This window comes from Anguilla anguilla, chromosome 2 (genome assembly GCF_013347855.1).
Source record: "Anguilla anguilla isolate fAngAng1 chromosome 2, fAngAng1.pri, whole genome shotgun sequence".
Classification (NCBI taxonomy): Eukaryota; Metazoa; Chordata; class Actinopteri; order Anguilliformes; family Anguillidae; genus Anguilla; species Anguilla anguilla.
Genome location: NC_049202.1, coordinates 45,277,464 through 45,296,780, shown reverse-complemented (window position 1 = coordinate 45,296,780; position 19,317 = coordinate 45,277,464). Strand labels below are relative to the sequence as shown.

At 38.1% G+C, this 19,317-nt stretch overlaps 2 protein-coding genes across 2 annotated transcripts; one reads left to right on the top strand and one right to left on the bottom strand.

Moving 5' to 3' along the window:
• Positions 1 to 4,484: 4,484 nt before the first annotated feature.
• thumpd1 (THUMP domain containing 1) lies at positions 4,485 to 10,147 on the bottom strand. The gene is made up of 5 exons (XM_035403874.1): positions 9,992 to 10,147; positions 9,399 to 9,606; positions 9,097 to 9,277; positions 8,322 to 8,570; positions 4,485 to 7,300 (listed from the first exon to the last, which is right to left on the bottom strand). Exons 2-5 carry the CDS (start codon positions 9,597 to 9,599, stop codon positions 6,954 to 6,956), a joined length of 978 nt encoding a protein of 325 aa, XP_035259765.1. The 5' UTR covers positions 9,600 to 9,606; positions 9,992 to 10,147; the 3' UTR covers positions 4,485 to 6,953.
• A 1,194-nt stretch (positions 10,148 to 11,341) lies between these two features.
• acsm3 (acyl-CoA synthetase medium chain family member 3) lies at positions 11,342 to 19,288 on the top strand. Its single transcript, XM_035403873.1, has 14 exons — positions 11,342 to 11,590; positions 14,464 to 14,700; positions 14,875 to 15,085; positions 15,524 to 15,731; positions 15,869 to 16,012; positions 16,153 to 16,309; positions 16,626 to 16,705; positions 16,868 to 16,991; positions 17,370 to 17,450; positions 17,602 to 17,703; positions 17,793 to 17,920; positions 18,086 to 18,185; positions 18,267 to 18,386; positions 18,503 to 19,288. The coding sequence occupies exons 2-14, from the start codon at positions 14,467 to 14,469 to the stop codon at positions 18,587 to 18,589; spliced, it is 1,776 nt and encodes a 591-aa protein (XP_035259764.1). The 5' UTR covers positions 11,342 to 11,590; positions 14,464 to 14,466; the 3' UTR covers positions 18,590 to 19,288.
• The last annotated feature ends 29 nt before the right edge of the window (positions 19,289 to 19,317 follow it).

Genomic DNA, 19,317 nt, shown 5'->3' with positions numbered 1-19,317 from the left:
CTGGTGTGTATCCGGAGCAGAGCCACTCGAAACACAGCTAAATTATCACATGCAAGACCGAAGTGAAAAAACCTCATGGGCCTAAAAAGATGCAGGCTACTGCAACGGCACACGTGCAGCAAAACTTGGAAAAGTTATTTGAAACACAGCATCATACACTGAAAAAATGTTTCATTGCATAATCCTAAAATTTTACTTTTTTATTTTACAGTTTGTTACACTGTATATTTTTTATGCTTCCTCAACTGAAAAATGTTAGGTTCATTCTACTGAGAAAAACATACAAATATAGGTGTGACAAACAAATTTTAGGATTATGTTATGATACACTTTATGAATGTAAAATCCTGCAAGGTTTATTTTAATGGCACGGCTTGTAGAATTCAGTCAAATTAAATGTAAATGTGAAACAAGCAAAAACTGTTTATTGGGAATATGATTTCTTTGGCAGATATGCCACAAATGTTATAAATGCTTCAAAACTTGATTTGCTTATAATTCAAAACTATACATCAGTCATTTCAATGGTTCAAACTTACTTGATCTAATTACAACTTTTGAAATTGAATTACAATAGAAAACCTTGAAATGGAAACCTTTAACAGTTGCCATTTTAAATCAACTGTTCATCTCCTTAATTTTCTGCATCTGAAAATACCAGCAGACTTTGATTCCAAAAGAATAAACAAAGTACAGTTTAAATATATTTTAAATGTATTAATCTATATATCTGTATTGATAAATCTCACCAGAGCATGTTATTTGCAGCCCATGCATTCAGCAGTTGCCCCTTTACCTTAACAATGAAGAGATGAATATCACAATATAATTAAAAGAAACCCCTTACTGAGTGATTTTGTTTTTTATCAGAAATTAATTGGCACTGTGCCAAAAAATAAGACAGCCGATTAGTCGGCGCTGCGTGCTGTCACTGGTTCTCATGCTGTAGTTGTCATTGCTGACCAGGCATTGTCCAAGTAGGAAATACCAGTTTATACTGAATTTCCAGACAGATAAAATCATGAATGAATAACTGCATTAACTAATTCTTAAATGAAAGACATGCACATACATGCAACTTATGAAAGGTAGTCGAAATGACAGCTCTTAAATTAAGTCTGTATTATGGTCTAATAAAGGCAGAGACTCTTATATAATCAGGGTCCAGAGGCTACTGAAATTAGAGCAAAAACACAGTCCTACCTTGTATCCAGATTTCAATATTTCTGAACTATGATGTATGAATCTCTGTTGGCAAATGAAATAGCAGCAATACACCTAGCTGTTATAGAACAGTGGCATTTTGTCATTTTCATTTTATGAATCACATTAAGGACTTCTCAGTGTGACCTGGTTTGGATGGTAATGTGGGAAGGATAGATCAGAATTACAAAATACTTTAACAGGACTGTCACTGTGCAGAGGCTGCAGATAGGAAGCAGGCAATGGTAACATACTGTATGCACTGTACATAATCTAAAAATTAAAAATATTGTATATACATCTCTCGTATACATCTCTCTTGTAAAATATTGTATATACATATATACTGTATATGCACACACATATACTGTGTGTGTGTGTAAATCACATTAAAATCGCAAAACTAACATTTGAGAATGACTCAAGAACAAGACCAGGTTAAAACCTAGTATATGGCTGGACCATACCGGCCGAGGTCACAGACATGCGCGGTGTAACTTTATCACTCAGTCAGTCAGTCAGTCAGTCAGTCACAGACATTTGCGTTTATAGGGCTGGCCCCGCTGTTGCGGTCCAGCCAAAAATACATAATTAGAGAGAAATATTATATGGACAAATAAATAAGGCAGGCAAGAAATGAAAAAGGAAGACAAAACATAAACCTATATGCTCTACATAGCTCTGACTCTTACTGTTTGTTATATAGCACATTTTCTATAGATAATATGTGACACCCTGTATCATGCAGGCAGACTACATTCATCCATACAGCATATAGTACATAATACATAGACACGGTGTGCTATATATTTTGGCTACTGTAAGCGGCCTCAGACCTGGAATTTTTCCTAAAATAACCTTTTACCTTTCTGTAGGAGGACAGCCCATCTTTAATAAGTATGATACCTCTAAATCTCAGCTAATTGGTGGACTCTGACAGGGATCTGAAATATAAATGGAAGATGCAATAGAAACACAAATTGGAATACTGAAAGCATTTTGGTTGCTTATTCATGGTGCTCATGGTTCTAGTTCCAAATGTCTCAGATTCCAATAACCTCTATAGAAGGCAGTTTTTCATTTTATTTTCAGAAAAACTGCTGTTTTAGGCCGCAAATCATTTCAGGCCAGTAGTATTAATCTGCGTTGATGCCAGCACTCAGGTGACACGCTCTGGATCAGGTTTCAGTTAATGCATTGGAAAAGCATTAGTGCAGTACAACCCTGCCAGCTTTGGCTCCAGTCCTACGGTGTAAATGGGGTAATCTGATTACTTCATTCAAATGGCCTGCAATCTATACCACACCCCAGTGTTCCCCTGTACCATGACTACAGTACCACAAAATAGTACCATGATTAAAGGATAGCTGCACATGTTCTGATCCTTCAGCTTCCCGTCTTTTGCAGATATATGCTTTTATAATTACCCTTTTATATCCGGGCTGAGTAATGAAGCGGAGGTGTGTCGTGCTCCATGATAAATCACTGCCCAGGGGTTCCCAGTCTGGTTCCCGTCCTCTAGGACACTGAGTAATAAGCACTGCCTTCACACCCCATCAGCTGTTACAGTTGCTGAATAAACAACTACAACTTTTTTATTTTAATGAGCCAATTACAACAGCAAATAACTTCCGGGTCTTCAGAGGCATAATCCTAATTGCGTAACCAGTTTACCTGCATAAAACAATATGCAATGATTTATGACTTCAATCTGCTACAGTCCTGCAGTACTGAAATTGGGAGTAATTTTCACATTGCTGGCCTTTTCATTAACTTCATCTTGCAATTACAGTAATGCTAGTGGGACCAGTATATCTGCAATATTTGGAAAATTGATTACACTGTACAATTTGAATGAAGAAAATAGATATTCAAAATCAGTTAATGCTTTGTGATTCTCAAATTATCAAAATACTCACAAGAAATCAATTGATTGATTTGTGCATTATTACCCAAAATAGGAGAGCATTTTTAAACATTTTACGATAAAAAAAAACATTCTATTGTCTCACACGGTACTGCAAAACCATTTCAGTTTGAACTTTGGCTTTGGTAACAATTCTACTCATGCTGGCTGGGGAATACGTGGCCATGTCCTTTTCCCAACAGCTGGATAAATAGTTTTGCAGCATTCTGGAATTTTAATTAGATGGAAAGCCTGCACATTGAGTCAAGAAGAAAGCAACCAGCATCTTATTATGGACTGAAACTGAATTGTTTGCTTTGTTCTGCGCCTTTTTTGCCTGTGGTACATTATAGGAGGTAGTGGCTTCAAGACCTGGGTCAGCGTGAAAAGGGATTTACTGGGGGGAAAAAGACAAAGCCACTATCTGCACAGGAAAATCAATGTCTACATATGTTTTGCCTCACTCAGCATAGCGAAATTTAAAAAAAAAAATGAATCACAATCCCATTGGTCCCATCAGATTCATCAAATTTATGCTTACATTCTTCAGCATCAATCATTGAGAGAAGCTGCATTTGTGTCAGTATTTTTCTTAAACTTTTCAGGAAACACAAGCTACTAACTGAAGAATAAGCCAAAAAAAAGGAATGATTTTTATTTGGCTTCTTGATACATTTTAACTGGTCCCTCTTAAATATATTCCAAATGTGACTACTCATTAACAAATAAAAAAAGAAGATATCATGGGATCCATTGAGTATGAAGTGTGAATTAGAGGAATTCCAGCAGATTCCATACATCCTAAGATCTCAATCACCTGCTGGCTCTTTTATAGTCTCATTTTCACACACAAAGAGATTTTACACGTGTTACCTCAATTTTTATACCCTAGAGATTAGTGAAACAGGAAGTGATAGAAGGCCACAATAAGGCAACGATTCCTTAAAGGTCTAGGAAACGGGATTCAAATAGTGGTTATAATCCCCAGATGTGACAAATGATTGTCTTAATATTTCTTCCAAGTTTATAACTATTAAATTGTAATAAATGCAATTAGATTATCGTGACCTGTTCAGCAGACAAGGAAAGGGTGGGCGTCTATCCTGCGGTCATTAACATTCATATCTGTAAGACATCTAAACCATTTCTTGTTGCTAGATTATAGTTGGTTAGAGCAGACTGCCCCATGCGGTACCATTACACTATCAAACCAAACTAAAGAAAGCAACATAAACTAGGCTTTACCATCATATTATTAAACTCTTAGACCAGTCAATAATGTTGTAACACTGAGCTACTGTACACTAACATTAGACCTTACAGCAGTCTGGACATTACACCTGAATCAAGAAAGGCTTTGATTCCACGTGTAAGCTTGAAAGCTATTTAATTATCAGTAGTTAAAGGTAGACCTACTTACTGATCCAAATGTCTGTTCTGCAAAATGGGCACTGCGAAAACTACCTATATGGGTTATTGCAACATTGCAATACCCGCAGGATCCAGAAATAAAAACCACTTCTTGCAGGTCTTTTTATTTGTGTGAAAAGAAAAAAGCGTATTGCTTTCTCTACACCCAGAGAAGGGGCAATGGTTTGCCATTTTCAACTTAGCTTGCCTTTCCCGCACAAAATAGTGGCAAAAGAATCATTTACATATTACATATTGAAAAGATATCACTGGGCTTAGCACTTGTTAAGCTAATAAGATGTTTTTGTGGCCAACTAGTAATCTACATCTTGCAGGACAGCCTCAGTTCAGTTCATGAGGTCATCTGTGGACAGCAGTCACGGACACATCCACAGCTGCCTCCTGAAGAGTGTTTCAAATCTGTCGGACAGGTGTTTGGGGTTTTTTCTTTATTACGGTGAGAATTCTTTGATCAACTGTAGAGGTCTTCCGTGCCCTACCATGCCCTTTGTGATTTCTGAACTCACCAGGGTTCTTTCTTCTAGAAGATGTTCCAAACAATTGTTTTTGGTAAGCCTAAGTTTGGCCTATGTCTCTGATTTTGTTCTTGACAAAAGCCAATAACAGATCCCTAAAGCAATCAAAAGGAAGCAATAAAAACTAGACATAAAAATATGTCTTATACCTGCACTAAAGAAGCAACTGATCGAAAACACAGAAGACTAATCAGGACCACCAGTGACACCATTTGTCCTAAGCATTATGATGCCTTGATATTGAGTGTGTGGGGGGGGGGGGATATAAAAAAAGTGATATATTTTCTAAGAGGTGTAACAAATGTACAAACAAAAATACCCTTTAATAAAAGCTTAATAATCTGCACTTCAACCACATGTAAATGTGAATATAAATTCATCCTTCTTGACTTTTCTACAATTCAGATTACCATCCATTTACTAAACCAGCAAAACTGCATTCATGTCATTTTACATTTTGACAAAAACAAATGGAATTAATTTGAACAAAACAATTACACAATTCAGCAATTCATTTAAACAAAACAATTACAACAAAACACTTTTCATAACATGGCAAGCTCATTTTACGAGTAACTTTAGGGGGAAGATATTTTCAATATGGCAAACTAAATTTGATTCCTCAAAGGAACCTCATTAGATGACATGTAACATTATACCTGTCTCTTTTCATTAGTTTAAATGGGCCAAGCAGTGAAAACCATATCTGCTCACGTAAAATAGGGCGACTCACGTCTTTGAAACATCATGCTACATACATCATGCTATTTTCATACCCTATTTTCAACAGGGCTTCGATGATCAAATTTTGGTGAGTCTAAATTGCAGAAATGGCACCATCTTGTGGACACAGAAAATGAGACTTAACTAACCACTGATATAAAAACAATAAGAAAAAAAGTTGAAAAGTGGTCTAGTGTCTACTTTTTCATTAACATTTCACAAAATTCCACCCTGGATCTTAAAAATCGTCATGAAAGTTTGGGAAAAACTGATAAACAGTCTAACCCAGGACAAGAGTTTGGTCAGACATAAGTACACAAAGGAGATGGCACCAACACGCACGATAAACTCTTGAAATATTCAAAGAAAATGTATGAGTATTATGTTGTCCACTTTGCACAGGAAATCCTAGATAATTATTAAAGGAATAGATCAGAATGAACAGCAAAAATAAAAATAAAAAAAAATAAAAAAAAGGGGGCCTGACAACCTGGAATAAAATAAGCATTTTCCCGATTTGAAAACAATATCTCTTTTGCCATTAGGAATAACAATATACAAAACAACATCAAACAGTATTTCTCAATCTCCTTCAGTAAACATGGGATTTCTGCTGTAGAGGGGGAATCCAACATTTAGCATTGATGTATGGAGGAAGGTGGGATAAGCTTACTTCTTCTTACTAGGATAATGCTAAACTTAAGTAATATTCATCAAAGCTCATAGAACAACATGAAAAACACCATAAAAAAGCAAAGTTCTTTTTTCAATTTTATAAGTAAACCCAACCAAATAACAATTAAAACTGCACCACTAATAACACATATCAATTCAAACACATTTCTGACAAATAAAATCACATATTCCTACATTTAGCATGCTGGGTATAAAATGCAGACATTACAAAGATGTTTCTGGAAGCCGTTTAACAACAAAAATACCGTCCTTGCTTTTCAATTCACCTTGAAAATTTTTCAAAGAGCACGAGAGGCCAAATTCTGGTGAAATATTACAAGGTGATGGTGCAGAATAACATTTAGAAAGGGAATATGAACTATTGAAATTCAACCGTTTCACAATGTACATACGTGTTTTAAACCATGAACAGGTTCCAGCTATGTTCTCTATTTACAGAACACACTTAGCACAATAATATCCATTATGTGCAAAGTGCACTACTTCTGGCCAGGTGAGTGGTCTTGCCCATCTTCCTCACCCTTTTTTCCTGATACAGCCTGTTCCTCCTGTATCTCCTGGCCAGGAACGCTGTCTCCCGCTCCGCCGTCCCGCTTCAAATCCTTCGCTTCCTGTACGACAGTCTCCTTGGGTGATCCCTCAGTCTTCTGAGGCGGGGTCTGCACTTTATCCAGCTTAAGCACTTCCTGCACGTTGAACTTTCTGAACAGCATATAGTCCCGCACTACACTCACGCAGCACACATTTTTAATCACTTCAATTATGATGGTGAACTCAGGGTTAGTGAGGTCCACTTTATTTAGGGGGTTCATTTTCCCAACTAATTCTAAAAGAGAAAAAATAAAATGAATAATCAACCATTTGAGTGTGCAGACAAGCAGACAATTTACCTCAATCATTAATAACATTAAATAAATAATGCTTCAAAATGATCTTCTCATGAAGTGTAGGCAATGCTGACATGAAACTCAGTATGATGGGCCTGTGTAATGGGCCTAATATGAGATGTCATGTCTAAAGATGGCTGAATAGCATAGCAGTCAATCATACTGCCATGCATGCAACTCAGCACTGCCAAATCTCATGAACCTGATCAGCATGAAACTGGGTATGTTATGAACTAGCAATTGTGTATCTTGCCCACGTCTTAACTGAATAATCCTATTTTTGTTAGCTCCGAATTGTTTCTAGACAGCCTGCCCAATGACAAACATAAAACTGTGTCTACAAATCCTTGGTTTCAATTCTAGCCACAGCATGCTCAATTCTATATATTTTTAAAATGTAAAATAAAACTATTTAAAAAATTCGCCTAAGTCATTTTTACGAGGAGCTGAGTTATGCATGCAAAACTTAAGGTCCCCAGTTATGAAATGACAACACTGAAACATGAAATCCTTCAAGCTATTTTGATTTCGATTATTTGCAGTTAATCCCAGAAGTTATATTCATAAACATGAACACTGGATGCACAAGAAAGCTCTTATGTGGGATGGCACAACAGGTTATATTGCTGCCTTGTGTGAATCCAGCAAAATAGCTAATCAGTTTGAATCAGTTTTCAAATACTGTCAAAAACATGCAATGCTAAATACCTTTACAGAAACAGATCAACAATATATTTAGGCAAAGATTCATGCCCATTGGGGTGGCCTGCTTGAACAACTGTGCAGTTGAAGGTACTTTCCTCATCTGTACTCCTTAGCCACTCAGCTATGCCTGTGCTCATTTTGAAGTCAGTCTGTATTCTGGAGTTTCTGCTGGATTTCTTATATCAGCATGTTCCCTGTACATAGGCTTCTTTATTCTTTCATGTGTTTTGGCAGAGCATCAATGTAAGTGCTTACCTGCTAAAGCTTTAATGACCTCCTCCCTCTTATTGTGGCTACTGTTGCGGGCCTTGAAGACAATTTGAAAGGTTCCCTGGTTAGGGGTCTTGAACCATGGCTCCAGGAAGTTTTCCAGGTACTTCTCCATGTCCTCAATGAAGGCCTTACAGGTCCCGCTCACTGGCAACATCCTGAGGATGACCCGAGATTTCTTCTTTTTTGTTGTGTGCAGATCTTGCAAAATGTGATGGACAAGCTTGTCAGGATCTGAAGGAGAAGAGAACATATTCAACACAAAATAACAGACTCTGCCATGCATGTAAACACTTACACACCTGTATTTAGAATATTGTGACCATTGTAAAGTGAGAATATTTAGCTCAACCTCAAAAGCCATGCATCCCTCTGTCTTACGGAGCAACATTTAGTACCCATTTACCAAAGCCTTTTTAGTGGTATATGCAAGACACATGTAGTGCGTACTCATTACATTCATTGTTGAAACAGTTTTCTCTCATTGTTAATTTCACCTTTTACAATTCACTAGAAAAACCATCAACAGATCTGGGGGTTGGGGGTTACTTTTATTACCCCTTTGGAATGGTGGGAAGGAAAGAGAACGAGCCCCATATACACAGACTACCAGAGCTGACCAACAAATGTGGTTGTGGGATGGACATCCAGTTCCCCAAACAACTTAAATTGCTTTGGTCAGTGTTAAACTAATTAAGAATAACAACATGCATGGATGACGTAACCAGAATGCATACACAACAAAAATGGCAATCCTCACCTAAGTGTTGTGTCCTAATGAAGATGACATTATTAGCCCCACTGTCAAGAGCCTGGAAGCGCCTCTCCATCTTTTGTGTAGATGAGCGTATCTGTTTAACCTCCTTCTTCAGGGCCGCCTCTGCATCATCCTCATCCGCAGAATTATCCCCATTGCTGTCACTCTCTTCAACATCAGAAAACTGCAAAGAGGATAGATATCTTACAATATTTCCAAATTGGCAATTACCAAAAATTCAGACAGCGCTAATAAAAAAGAAACTACAAATGATGACCTAACAAGATAGCGCCGCACGTTACTACCTTCTCTGGTCCGTATAACTGTTCCGCATACTCGTTCAGGAGGCTGTAAGCTTCCGATGTACACTTCCTCTCATTCATATTACACGTAATGAGAATCCCCTGCATTCCAACCTCGAGCTCGCGTGAACCTTTATACTTTTTGGCTCCATAGTTGCCGTAGTGCCGTTTGCTCCTCTTTCTTGAGTCTTGGCTTTCGGACATTTTTCGCCTGTAAACACAACCAACTCAATCAACTGGCAGACAATACACGGGATAAACTTGACTATTAGAATAACAGATGTTCCCATTAGACTATATCGGTCATGTTAATCGACCACAAATAGTCATGTTCTGTTGCTCAGCTTTCTATACAACGGTCAACAGTTCGCTAGCTAACGTCAGTCATATATTTCTGTTTCATGTTGAATAATTATCACCAGTTAGCTAGTTATACAAAAAACTGGCCCCGTCTACAGTTAGCTAGCTAGCTCCACTTTATGGAACACCATTTCTAAATTTACTTTACTTATAGAAATTTACTTTATTTAGATTATAATTTACCAGTTTATTTATATTCAAAATAAACAGGAAAATGTGAATTCGTATAAACAAACCTATATTGCGTGGGTACAACTCTCGCTCAATTCCACACGTGCAGTTTCCCCGAGTTTCTTCCCACTGCCTTCTCGTCGCATTTGTTGACGTAAGCCTCAGCGACATCGCCTGAGGAACAGGACCATAGAGCGTACATGTGAACCATCGAGTTGAACTGGAAGGGTTGAGAACAGGGACTCCGCGATGAAGCCTAGGAAGTAACGGGAAACGGCCTCTACTGCGCATGCTTGAGAGCAAAATGGCTTGCTGCGAATTGAATTCAATGTAGAAAACCAAAGTGATTTAACAACAATACTTTCAATGGCAGGCCTAAATTTTGCCAATGAATGAATGAGTTATAGATAGTGCTTTGTATGTGAGTGTGGTGTGGGGATGGCTGGTTTAAGCAGCCACACCTGCTCTGGGTCAAGATAATTAGACCTGGCCAATTGGATAATTGGTTAAGAATTTGATAATTGGCCAGGCTTATTGGACCCGGGAACAGGAGTGGCTGCACCTGTGCGTAGTGAGGTAATCAGTGCGCACAGGTTCAATCTGCCATCCCCACACCAGTGAGTAACTTGGCATTTTTGAGATATTATATACTCTGACATCACCACTTAGGGTGAAAAAATATGCCGTAGGCCACAATATATAATAAAATAATGTTTTAAAAAAATCTTTGTGTGGTAAGAAAAAAAACTGACCTCAGAAAATAAGCGATTTTTCTTGTTAATATAATGCACAGCATTAACATATGAGTGGAAGTATTTTTACAGTATATTGCTGTCAAAAATGAACAGAGCCCAAACTGGCTTTTTCTGCTGCCCCTTTTCCACCAAGGCATTTCGAGGGCCGGTTCGGAGCCGGTGCCTAATCGTGAACCAGTTCTTCACTTTTCGACAACAAAAGAACCGGCTCTCGGCCAGGAAAAAACAAGTACCCCTTTTCCACCAATGCAAACCTAGTTCTGGTTCTGGGCTGGTGCTAGTGCCGGTTCGCTGTTGGTGCCACTTTGGTAAATGGACTGCATTTATATAGCGCTTTTATCCAAAGCGCGTTACAATTGATGCCTCTCATTCCCCAGAGCAGCTAGGGGTTACCTGTCTTGCTCAAGGACACTTCGACCAGGGCGGGGTTTGAACCAGCAACCCTCCGCCTGCCAGACAATCGGTCTTATCCCCTGAGCTATGTCGCCCCCTTTGGAACCAGTTTTCCTGGCTGAGAGCCGGTTCTTTTGCTGTCGAACAGCGAAGAACTAGTTCGCGATTAGGTACCAGCTCCGAACCGGCCCTCGAAATGCCTTGGTGGAAAAGGGGCAGGCAGTTCAGAGCTGAAAGGGGGTTGGGCAAAAACATTGCACAGGGGAGCCCTGGTCTAAAAAAAACAAAAAACGGCCGTAGAGTGTAAAAGCCCCAAAAGTAAATGCGTAGGGTAGGCCTAATCACGAAGCTGGTTACCAGGCGTTACTTTTTATGAACAAAGTACGTTTGCTAAAATGTCCTAGCTTTTGACATGATTCTGTGAAACACTGCTCGAACTGCAAACGCGCAGTTCAAAGCAAGCCAGGGCTTGGCTGTTATTTCTTGACATGCCACAGAAGACAGCGCAGCCAAAAGGTGAGCAAGTAGCCTAAGCTACAGGGTTCCTGACAACAGCTCAACTTAAACTTTTTCGGTAAAAAAATTAAATAAAAATAGTATCGGTCAATGTGCAAAGGACTACACTAAAATTGTGTTTTAGTTCACTGTATAAGAAATTACCGTTTTCTTTTCATTATGTTGTTTATTCGGAACTAGTATTTAAGATGGTCTTGCGGGGGGTTGGCCAACCCTGTCCATGGAGATCTTTCGTCGAAGAAAGCATTCAACAGCTTGAATTCTCGTTGTGTAGCTAATTAATAGAATTGGGTGTGCCAAATTAAGGTTGAAATGACAACCTATAGGACTAGATCTCAGGACAGGGTTGGGCAGAGACCCGTGTCTTTTTAAATCACTGGAAAGTGGGGTTTCAGTATCACTTTTTAATAACATGGGATTCCCACGACAAAAAAATAATGTCTTCGGTCAACTTTTGGAGGAAAATACAGTGCAACGTTTCCGGCTATTTGCATTTCTAAGACTTACCTAGGCTACTCATTTTCGGATACTAATCTCCTATGGTAAATTAGGTATTGCGAAAGCCGCATGGGCATTACCTAGCGCGCTAGCTACAACTTATGTGGATAAATAACATGACATGGCGCCCATAGTTCTCTGTTTCCATAGCTTATAGCTAGCCTATATCGCACAACATGTGTAGTCCATTCTCGATGGGTATCGCCGAGGTTCTACTGTAGTAGGTGACTAATGGGAGGTTCTGATGCGGCGCCTCACTCGCCAGTGTTTTGCTGTCAACCCACAGAACTCCACCTTTGGTTATCTCGTCTTAAACCGCCCATATGCTGTATAGTTTCTGGGGCTAGACCAAGCACTAATGTTGCTCAGATAGAGACCGCTATAAAATGCAGTTGTAGGCTACTTAATGGCTAATAATTTATAACTTCTAGGTTAGGATTGCTTGTAAAATATATCTTGAAAAAGTTTTAGACCTGTTAATTATTATCAGAGGTGGAAAGTCCAGGGGTCAGAAAGGGAAAGTCTTGCCATGTGTTTCTTCCATCCATGAATGGGCTCATTTCACAAGTTCCTGGTTGAGGAGTTGTGCTTATTCGCAAATCCAGGTGATTGGAGCAAAATACTGGGGAGGACTTTCTGAACCTGGATTTTCCACCTCTGAACCATATATCAGAATTAGCTATGCATGGCATGAAGAATAAAAATATTTTGTTCACCTTGTGCTTATTGTTCTATGTTGCAAACAATTAAATAAAAAGGTAACACATTTTTTAATCGATCGAGGTAGGCAGATCAATCAGCTCCTAATTAGGTTGGTCAGCACATGTTTGTAGTTTGTTCATACATTTTGCTTTCTTGTTATCTTGTTAATGCAATGCATGTTTGGCTTGTTATCATTTGCTTTGTCTTTGAATTCTTCATTATCTATCAAATAGTGAGTTTTAGTGGCCATGTGTCCACACTTTCACCAATTAGGATACTATGGATTCACCCCAGTCTTTGATCAGTTCAATTATTATGTTACCTCTTTTTATGTAATTGTTTGCAATATAGCATGAGCAGCACAACGTGAACATCAGACTGTTATTCTTCATGGCTTAACTATTTCTGACATAATGTGGCATAAGAGGGTAAATAATCCCTCTAGACATGAAAACAACTTAATTAAGAAAAATTAACAGCTTGTTAAAATAAACTTCTTTATAGTGAAGGGTGTTTCACAAGGTACGGTAGAAACAATATAAGCATTCAAAAACGAAAACGCTCAGAAGTAAAGCAATTAAAAATGGATGTACATGTACAGCTACTCAAAAAGACCAAAAAATAAATGGAATATTGCCCTTGATAAAGATGAGCAAAAAGCTGTAATAAAAATAACAGGTAATGAGCTGTTTTGTATGCTAGCACATTAACATAACACTGTATTATTATGAATAATATTTCATATACCCTGAAAGAATCACAACTTTTCAGTCAAGTGTGACTAACTGAAAAGAGTAAATAAAGATCATGATACACGAGAACACTATGCAAGGCGCTTGGAATTGTTCACATGCATGAGTTTATACTTCGCAGGACCATTCATGATGGTCCACCCACAGTAATCAATCTCCTGTCACAACAACAGTTACTACTTTCATGCTAATGCACAGACAAAATGGCTATCTAATCTGAAAGTCCTGCAGAGATGTAAATAATTATTATTTTGAGAAGCCACCTTCCATTTCCTTCAAGCCAGTTCAGCATTCAATACCATTTGAGGACGCTCACTGAATTTGGTTAAATTCAATGTTGAGTGATTTGCCTTAAATTTGTAATTTGTGATGAACCTTAAAATTTAATGCCCTTAATTTAAATTGGATTGGCAGGTGTAGGCTACATTTTGATTAAGGTTGATTCACCAGATTGCTCTGCCTGTCAATTAATTTGTTGAATAAGCTGGTATTTCTGAATGTAGTGAAGAAATTGAAATAAATGAATTAAAATAAATAATAAATTGGCATGTTAGATGAGTGAGGAGTTTTTGTGCTTTATATTCAGTGTTGAACATTAAATGGGACATTTAATATTGAAAATATTGACCATGACACAAAAAGCACAACCTTCTTAAACTGATGACATTGAACATTGTGCCACTCATTCAGTGCAGTGGTTGTTTTTGTTATTTGTTTGTCCCTTTTAGTTAGCACTTGATCTTTACAAATGATTTACTGCTTTACACAGGGTATTTAAAAAAGGATTGTTTTCTGTTTTTCTTTTTTCCCCCACCACGTTTCTGTAGTCATGAAAGATTCGGAAATTGCTGTACATCTGATTTAATCCTTTTTTGAAATAACATATTGTGAGCAGTCCCTTTTCTTTTCTTTTCATTTCAGAGGATGATGAGGTTTAAGTGCATAATGGGAGCGCTCTCTTTCCGTCTTGGAGTACAAATACAGAGAAAGGACATTTCATGCAGTACAAGGGCGTGGTGTCAGATCCAAAGACATAAAACAGGTTTTCCAAACAACTTCAAAGAATATGAACACCTCAGGCAGCTCTACACCCCAGAAGTACCTGACTATTTTAATTTTGCCAAGGACGTGTTGGATAAGTGGGCTGAGAAGGAGAAGGTTAATCATTTTCATAGATATAAAAAAATGTTGGCTGTGAAATTCGTTTGAATTAGTGACTTATTTGCATGTGTAGTTAATAATTGTAATGACTATATCAAAGTGTAATTCTATAGCAGACGTAATTTTGTTATAATAATTTTTTACATATATAAATTAATAACTTTTTCTTAGCGTGGAGAAAAAACTCCAAACCCGGCCCTGTGGTGGGTAAATGACCAAAGGAATGAGATCAAATGGAGTTTTGAAGAACTTGCGTTCCATTCAAGAAGAGTAGCCAATGTTCTGTCAGGTCCCTGCAAACTCCAGAAGGGAGACAGAGTGCTTTTAATCCTACCCAGAATCCCAGAGTGGTGGTTGGTAAATGTGGCATGCCTGAGAACAGGTTGGTTGAAAATAATCTTTCTATCAGTGTTGTGGCAATACCATATAGTGTGGTAAAAAAATGACAAATACACACAGTGTTATTTCATTACCATCCCAATGCAATGCAAGTCATTGTTTGTGCAGTCCCACCCTGTGATAAGATAAGGTACTTTATATTAAGTTTTCACACAACCTTGCTGATCAATAATTTGTTAAAAGGGTATATCATACATCGTGATATTGTAATATGACAATGTGAAAATCTGGATACTGTCCAAACCATAGAGCCATGTGGAAATTTTTTATATATGCTGTTTTTTTCTTCTTTTTTAGGATATACTTTAGAATATTCTTTTCATTTGATACAGTGTGATTATAACATCGTGGCAGTGTTCCATGCTATCAAAACTTTGTGAATATGTGTGCTACTACCTATACAGTCCGATTTCTCACATAGGTATGGTACTGATCCCTGGGACCACTCAACTTACAGCCAAGGATATCCTCTACAGGCTGCATACCTCCAAAGCTAAGTGCATCATAACAGATGAATCTTTGGCACCTGTACTGGATGCTGTGGCCGCTGAATGTTCTTCTCTCAAAACAAAACTCCTGGTGTCAGACAGGAAGAGAGAAGGATGGATGAACTTTGGTGAGCTTTCAAGGTAAAAACACACATGAACCTACTGAATAATGTGGAAATGAGGAGGAAAGACATACACTAAAGAACATTTTGTAAATTATATTGTTAATATCTGAGCAGCAGGAACTCAGTTTTTCAATGGTATATTTCTTCCAAAAGGACAGCATCCAGTGGCCATATCTGTGCAGAAACTAAAAGTGAAGACCCAATGGCAATCTTCTTCACCAGTGGTACTACAGGTTTTCCAAAAATGACTGAACACAGCCAATGCAGCTTTGGGATTGGGTTGACTGTCAACGGCAGGTACTTGACTTGTTGCTTAACATTTACAAATAAATATTTTGTGCCATCTCTGCCTCAAATAAAACTGTAAGAAGATTAGTTTTGTACTGTAACGCACCTCCCATCTCACTTTCTGTGCCTTCTGGTGTCACTGCATGGAGGTACTGGCTGGATTTGACAGAGCGAGATGTGTTGTGGAACACCTCAGACACGGGCTGGGCCAAGACTGCCTGGAGCAGTGTCTTTGCTGCCTGGATACAGGGAGCATGTGTGTTTGTACATCGGATGCCACGGATGGAGACCACCACAGTGCTTGAGGTATGTCTCGCAGTGGGTACACAATTATGTTTTTGGAAAAGATGACTGGGATTTACAGATTAACATAAATTATTGTGCACTTAAAATAACGAGGTGAAATTTGAATGCATAATTGCTATTTGCTGAATTTAATAGAAACTTCTTTTCACTTTGCAAAAAAAAAAAAAAAAACAATCATGCAATTTGACCAGGGTGCCCAAACATTTGCACCACTGTAACATTGCATTATGCTACCAAGGATTTACTATAGTGAAGTGATTGTGCTACAGTGAAAGCATTTGGCATTTTACCATTTCAACTACCTTTCTGTTTGCAGACACTATCCATTTATCCCATTTCGACCTTCTGTTCAACCCCAACAGCATATAGAATGCTAGTACAAGAAGACCTCTCTAGGTATAAAGTCAGCCAATGTTTTCTGTCAATTATATTTTCTAAATCGTTTAATTGCAATCCAGAGCTGGCTCCACTAAAGCAAAAATCCCATCAGAATTTAGACTGGTGTAAGGTATGTTCAGTATAATAAAATATTTAAAATCTTGTTTTATTATCTCTAAGGTACAAGTTTCAAAACTTGCAGCACTGCTTGTCTGCAGGAGAGCCCATTAACCCTGAAGTGATGCAAAAATGGGAAAGCAACACAGGACTTAATATCTATGAAGGATATGGCCAGACTGAAACTGTAAGTTGTCATTCTAAGTGAAACTCAAATGGTTCATGCTAATTACTTCACATTTATTTAGCAGATGCTTTTATCCAAAGCGACATAAAAAAAATGCATATCAAGGTCATTGGAACAACTATGAAACAGAAGTTTGATAAGGTACAGTACTAATTTTGAACAGTTATTCATAGACAAGAACACACAGTTCACACAGTGAACATTATTCTGACCTAACCTATGCCAAATCCAACTAGGGAGCAGTACAAGCTACTGTACAACATCAGGATGATAATACAAAGTACAATAAGTGCTGGAATGTTAATGTTAATAAGGTATATACAGTTCAGTCCTGAAATGCCGACTTAAGAAAATATAACTATGCATTTTTGTATCCAGGTTTTGATTGCTGGTACATTTAAAGGGATGAAAATCAAACCTGGGTCGGTCGGGAAGCCATCTCCTGCATATGATGTACAGGTAAATGGATCCACGTCATTGCTCAGCAGACGCATATGTATCCATTACAGGGTAACTAAAACAATCATTGCAATTCCCATCATTGAGGAATTGATAACATTTCTTATATGCTTTCTTTAACACTTAAATTCATGTGTTATGATGTTTTCAGGTTGTGGACGATGCTGGTGAGGTCCTGCCTTCTGGATCTGAGGGAAACCTGGCCATCAGAGTGACACCTCACAGGCCCTTCTGCCTCTTCTCTGGATACACTGTACACTCTCTGCTTTGATACGTTTGATCTATTTGATTCATCAGATGCCCTGAAAACTAGTCATCTCTGTTTATCACTTCTACAAACAGGATGACCTGGAGCGAACGGCACAATGCTACAAAGGGGATTTCTATCTGACAGGAGACCGGGGAATAATGGATGAGGACGGCTACCTTTGGTTTGTGGGTCGTTCAGATGATGTCATTCTGTCATCTGGGTAATTGCAAAAGCCCCTTTTTGAGAGTACAAAAAGATGTTGAGCAATGATCGGATGCGGTTAGCGAGCACAATTAAATTGGCTTTTTATGTTTTGTATTGTTTAACAGCAAAGGATGCACTGATCCCTGTAGTACTTAATTATTTTAATTTGTTCATTTCTCAGGTATCGTATTGGTCCTTTTGAAATAGAAAATGCACTGATTGAGCATGAAGCTGTGGCAGAATCAGCTGTGGTTAGCAGTCCTGATGCCATCCGGGGAGAGGTACCTGTTGTATTTAAGTATTCTAGTCAGTGTCCTCTGAAATGAAGATGAAAATAACCAAATTGATGTTTTCCTCTGCAGATTGTAAAGGCTTTTGTTGTACTGAAACCTGCATTTAAGTCACACAGTCAAGATCAACTCGCAACTGAACTCCAGAATCATGTTAAGAAAGTAACAGCTCCATATAAATATCCACGTAAGGTAATGACTAATTGTCCGAGACATAATTTTAAAGACATATTTTAATTGTTCAAATATTTTATACTAAATGAAACACTTTACACCCAGGATGACTTTCAGATGTTTTTCTTGTTCAGATGGAGTTTGTCGAACAACTGCCAAAGACATTGAGCGGCAAAATAAAAAGAGCTGAACTACGGAATAAAGAGTGGGGAAGACCGTGAAGTACAAAAGCCAGGTGTCTTAACTAAAATTGTAAAACTGATTGATTCGATCCTGGATGCTGATTGGCTGAGACCACGTTCTACAGCGATTGTAAAACCAATACAGTAACGGTTATTCAAACAGCCTGTTTGTAAATAGTATCACATCGCACACAAACAGTAGTTATTTTGTAACATTACCTATACCTGTGTCATCAGTGAATTGTTTCTATATGTTCTAACCATTTTATAAAAGCTATACGACACTTCAGGCCATGCTGAATCGTTAATAGTCACAGCTTCAATTCGCGTTGTGCCTAACAATGCCCCTGTAACCATGACTGTATTCACGACACTGCACGGCCTCTCGTTTTGTATCGCTTATGCCGCTCATCTTTGGCTCCTGAGTGGCATATCTGGTTTAAGGCATTTGCATGTACAGTACAGTAGAACACAAGTACATTAGAAATACAAACTTAAGAAGTAGACTGACCAATCAATCGAACATGGGTTGCACCTGAAAGTAGTATACACAATAATGCCTTTTCAAGATCTATTATAGATATGGCAGACTGGGTAAGCTCAAGGGATAATTAAAGGAGTAACATGGTGGTTTTCACACTCAGTTTTGTGTGCTATTTGCACAAGAGGCATTAAAGAAACACGATGAGTAAAGTATTATATGTCCGTTCTTTATTTATTTTTGGAGAAATATGCGTTTTAAATTTATCGTCTGATTTTCAGCCGGC

Coding starts and splice junctions, on each gene's coding strand:
- acsm3 (XM_035403873.1), top strand. CDS start 14,467: ATGATGAGGTTTAAGTGCATAATGGGAGCGCTCTCTTTCCGTCTTGGA. Junction 17,451..17,601: donor CTCCTGCATATGATGTACAG/GTAAATGGATCC, acceptor TGATGTTTTCAG/GTTGTGGACGATGCTGGTGA. Junction 18,387..18,502: donor CATATAAATATCCACGTAAG/GTAATGACTAAT, acceptor TTTCTTGTTCAG/ATGGAGTTTGTCGAACAACT.
- thumpd1 (XM_035403874.1), bottom strand. CDS start 9,599: ATGTCCGAAAGCCAAGACTCAAGAAAGAGGAGCAAACGGCACTACGGC. Junction 9,278..9,398: donor AGTTATACGGACCAGAGAAG/GTAGTAACGTGC, acceptor TCCTCTTTGCAG/TTTTCTGATGTTGAAGAGAG. Junction 7,301..8,321: donor GGTCATTAAAGCTTTAGCAG/GTAAGCACTTAC, acceptor TTTCTCTTTTAG/AATTAGTTGGGAAAATGAAC.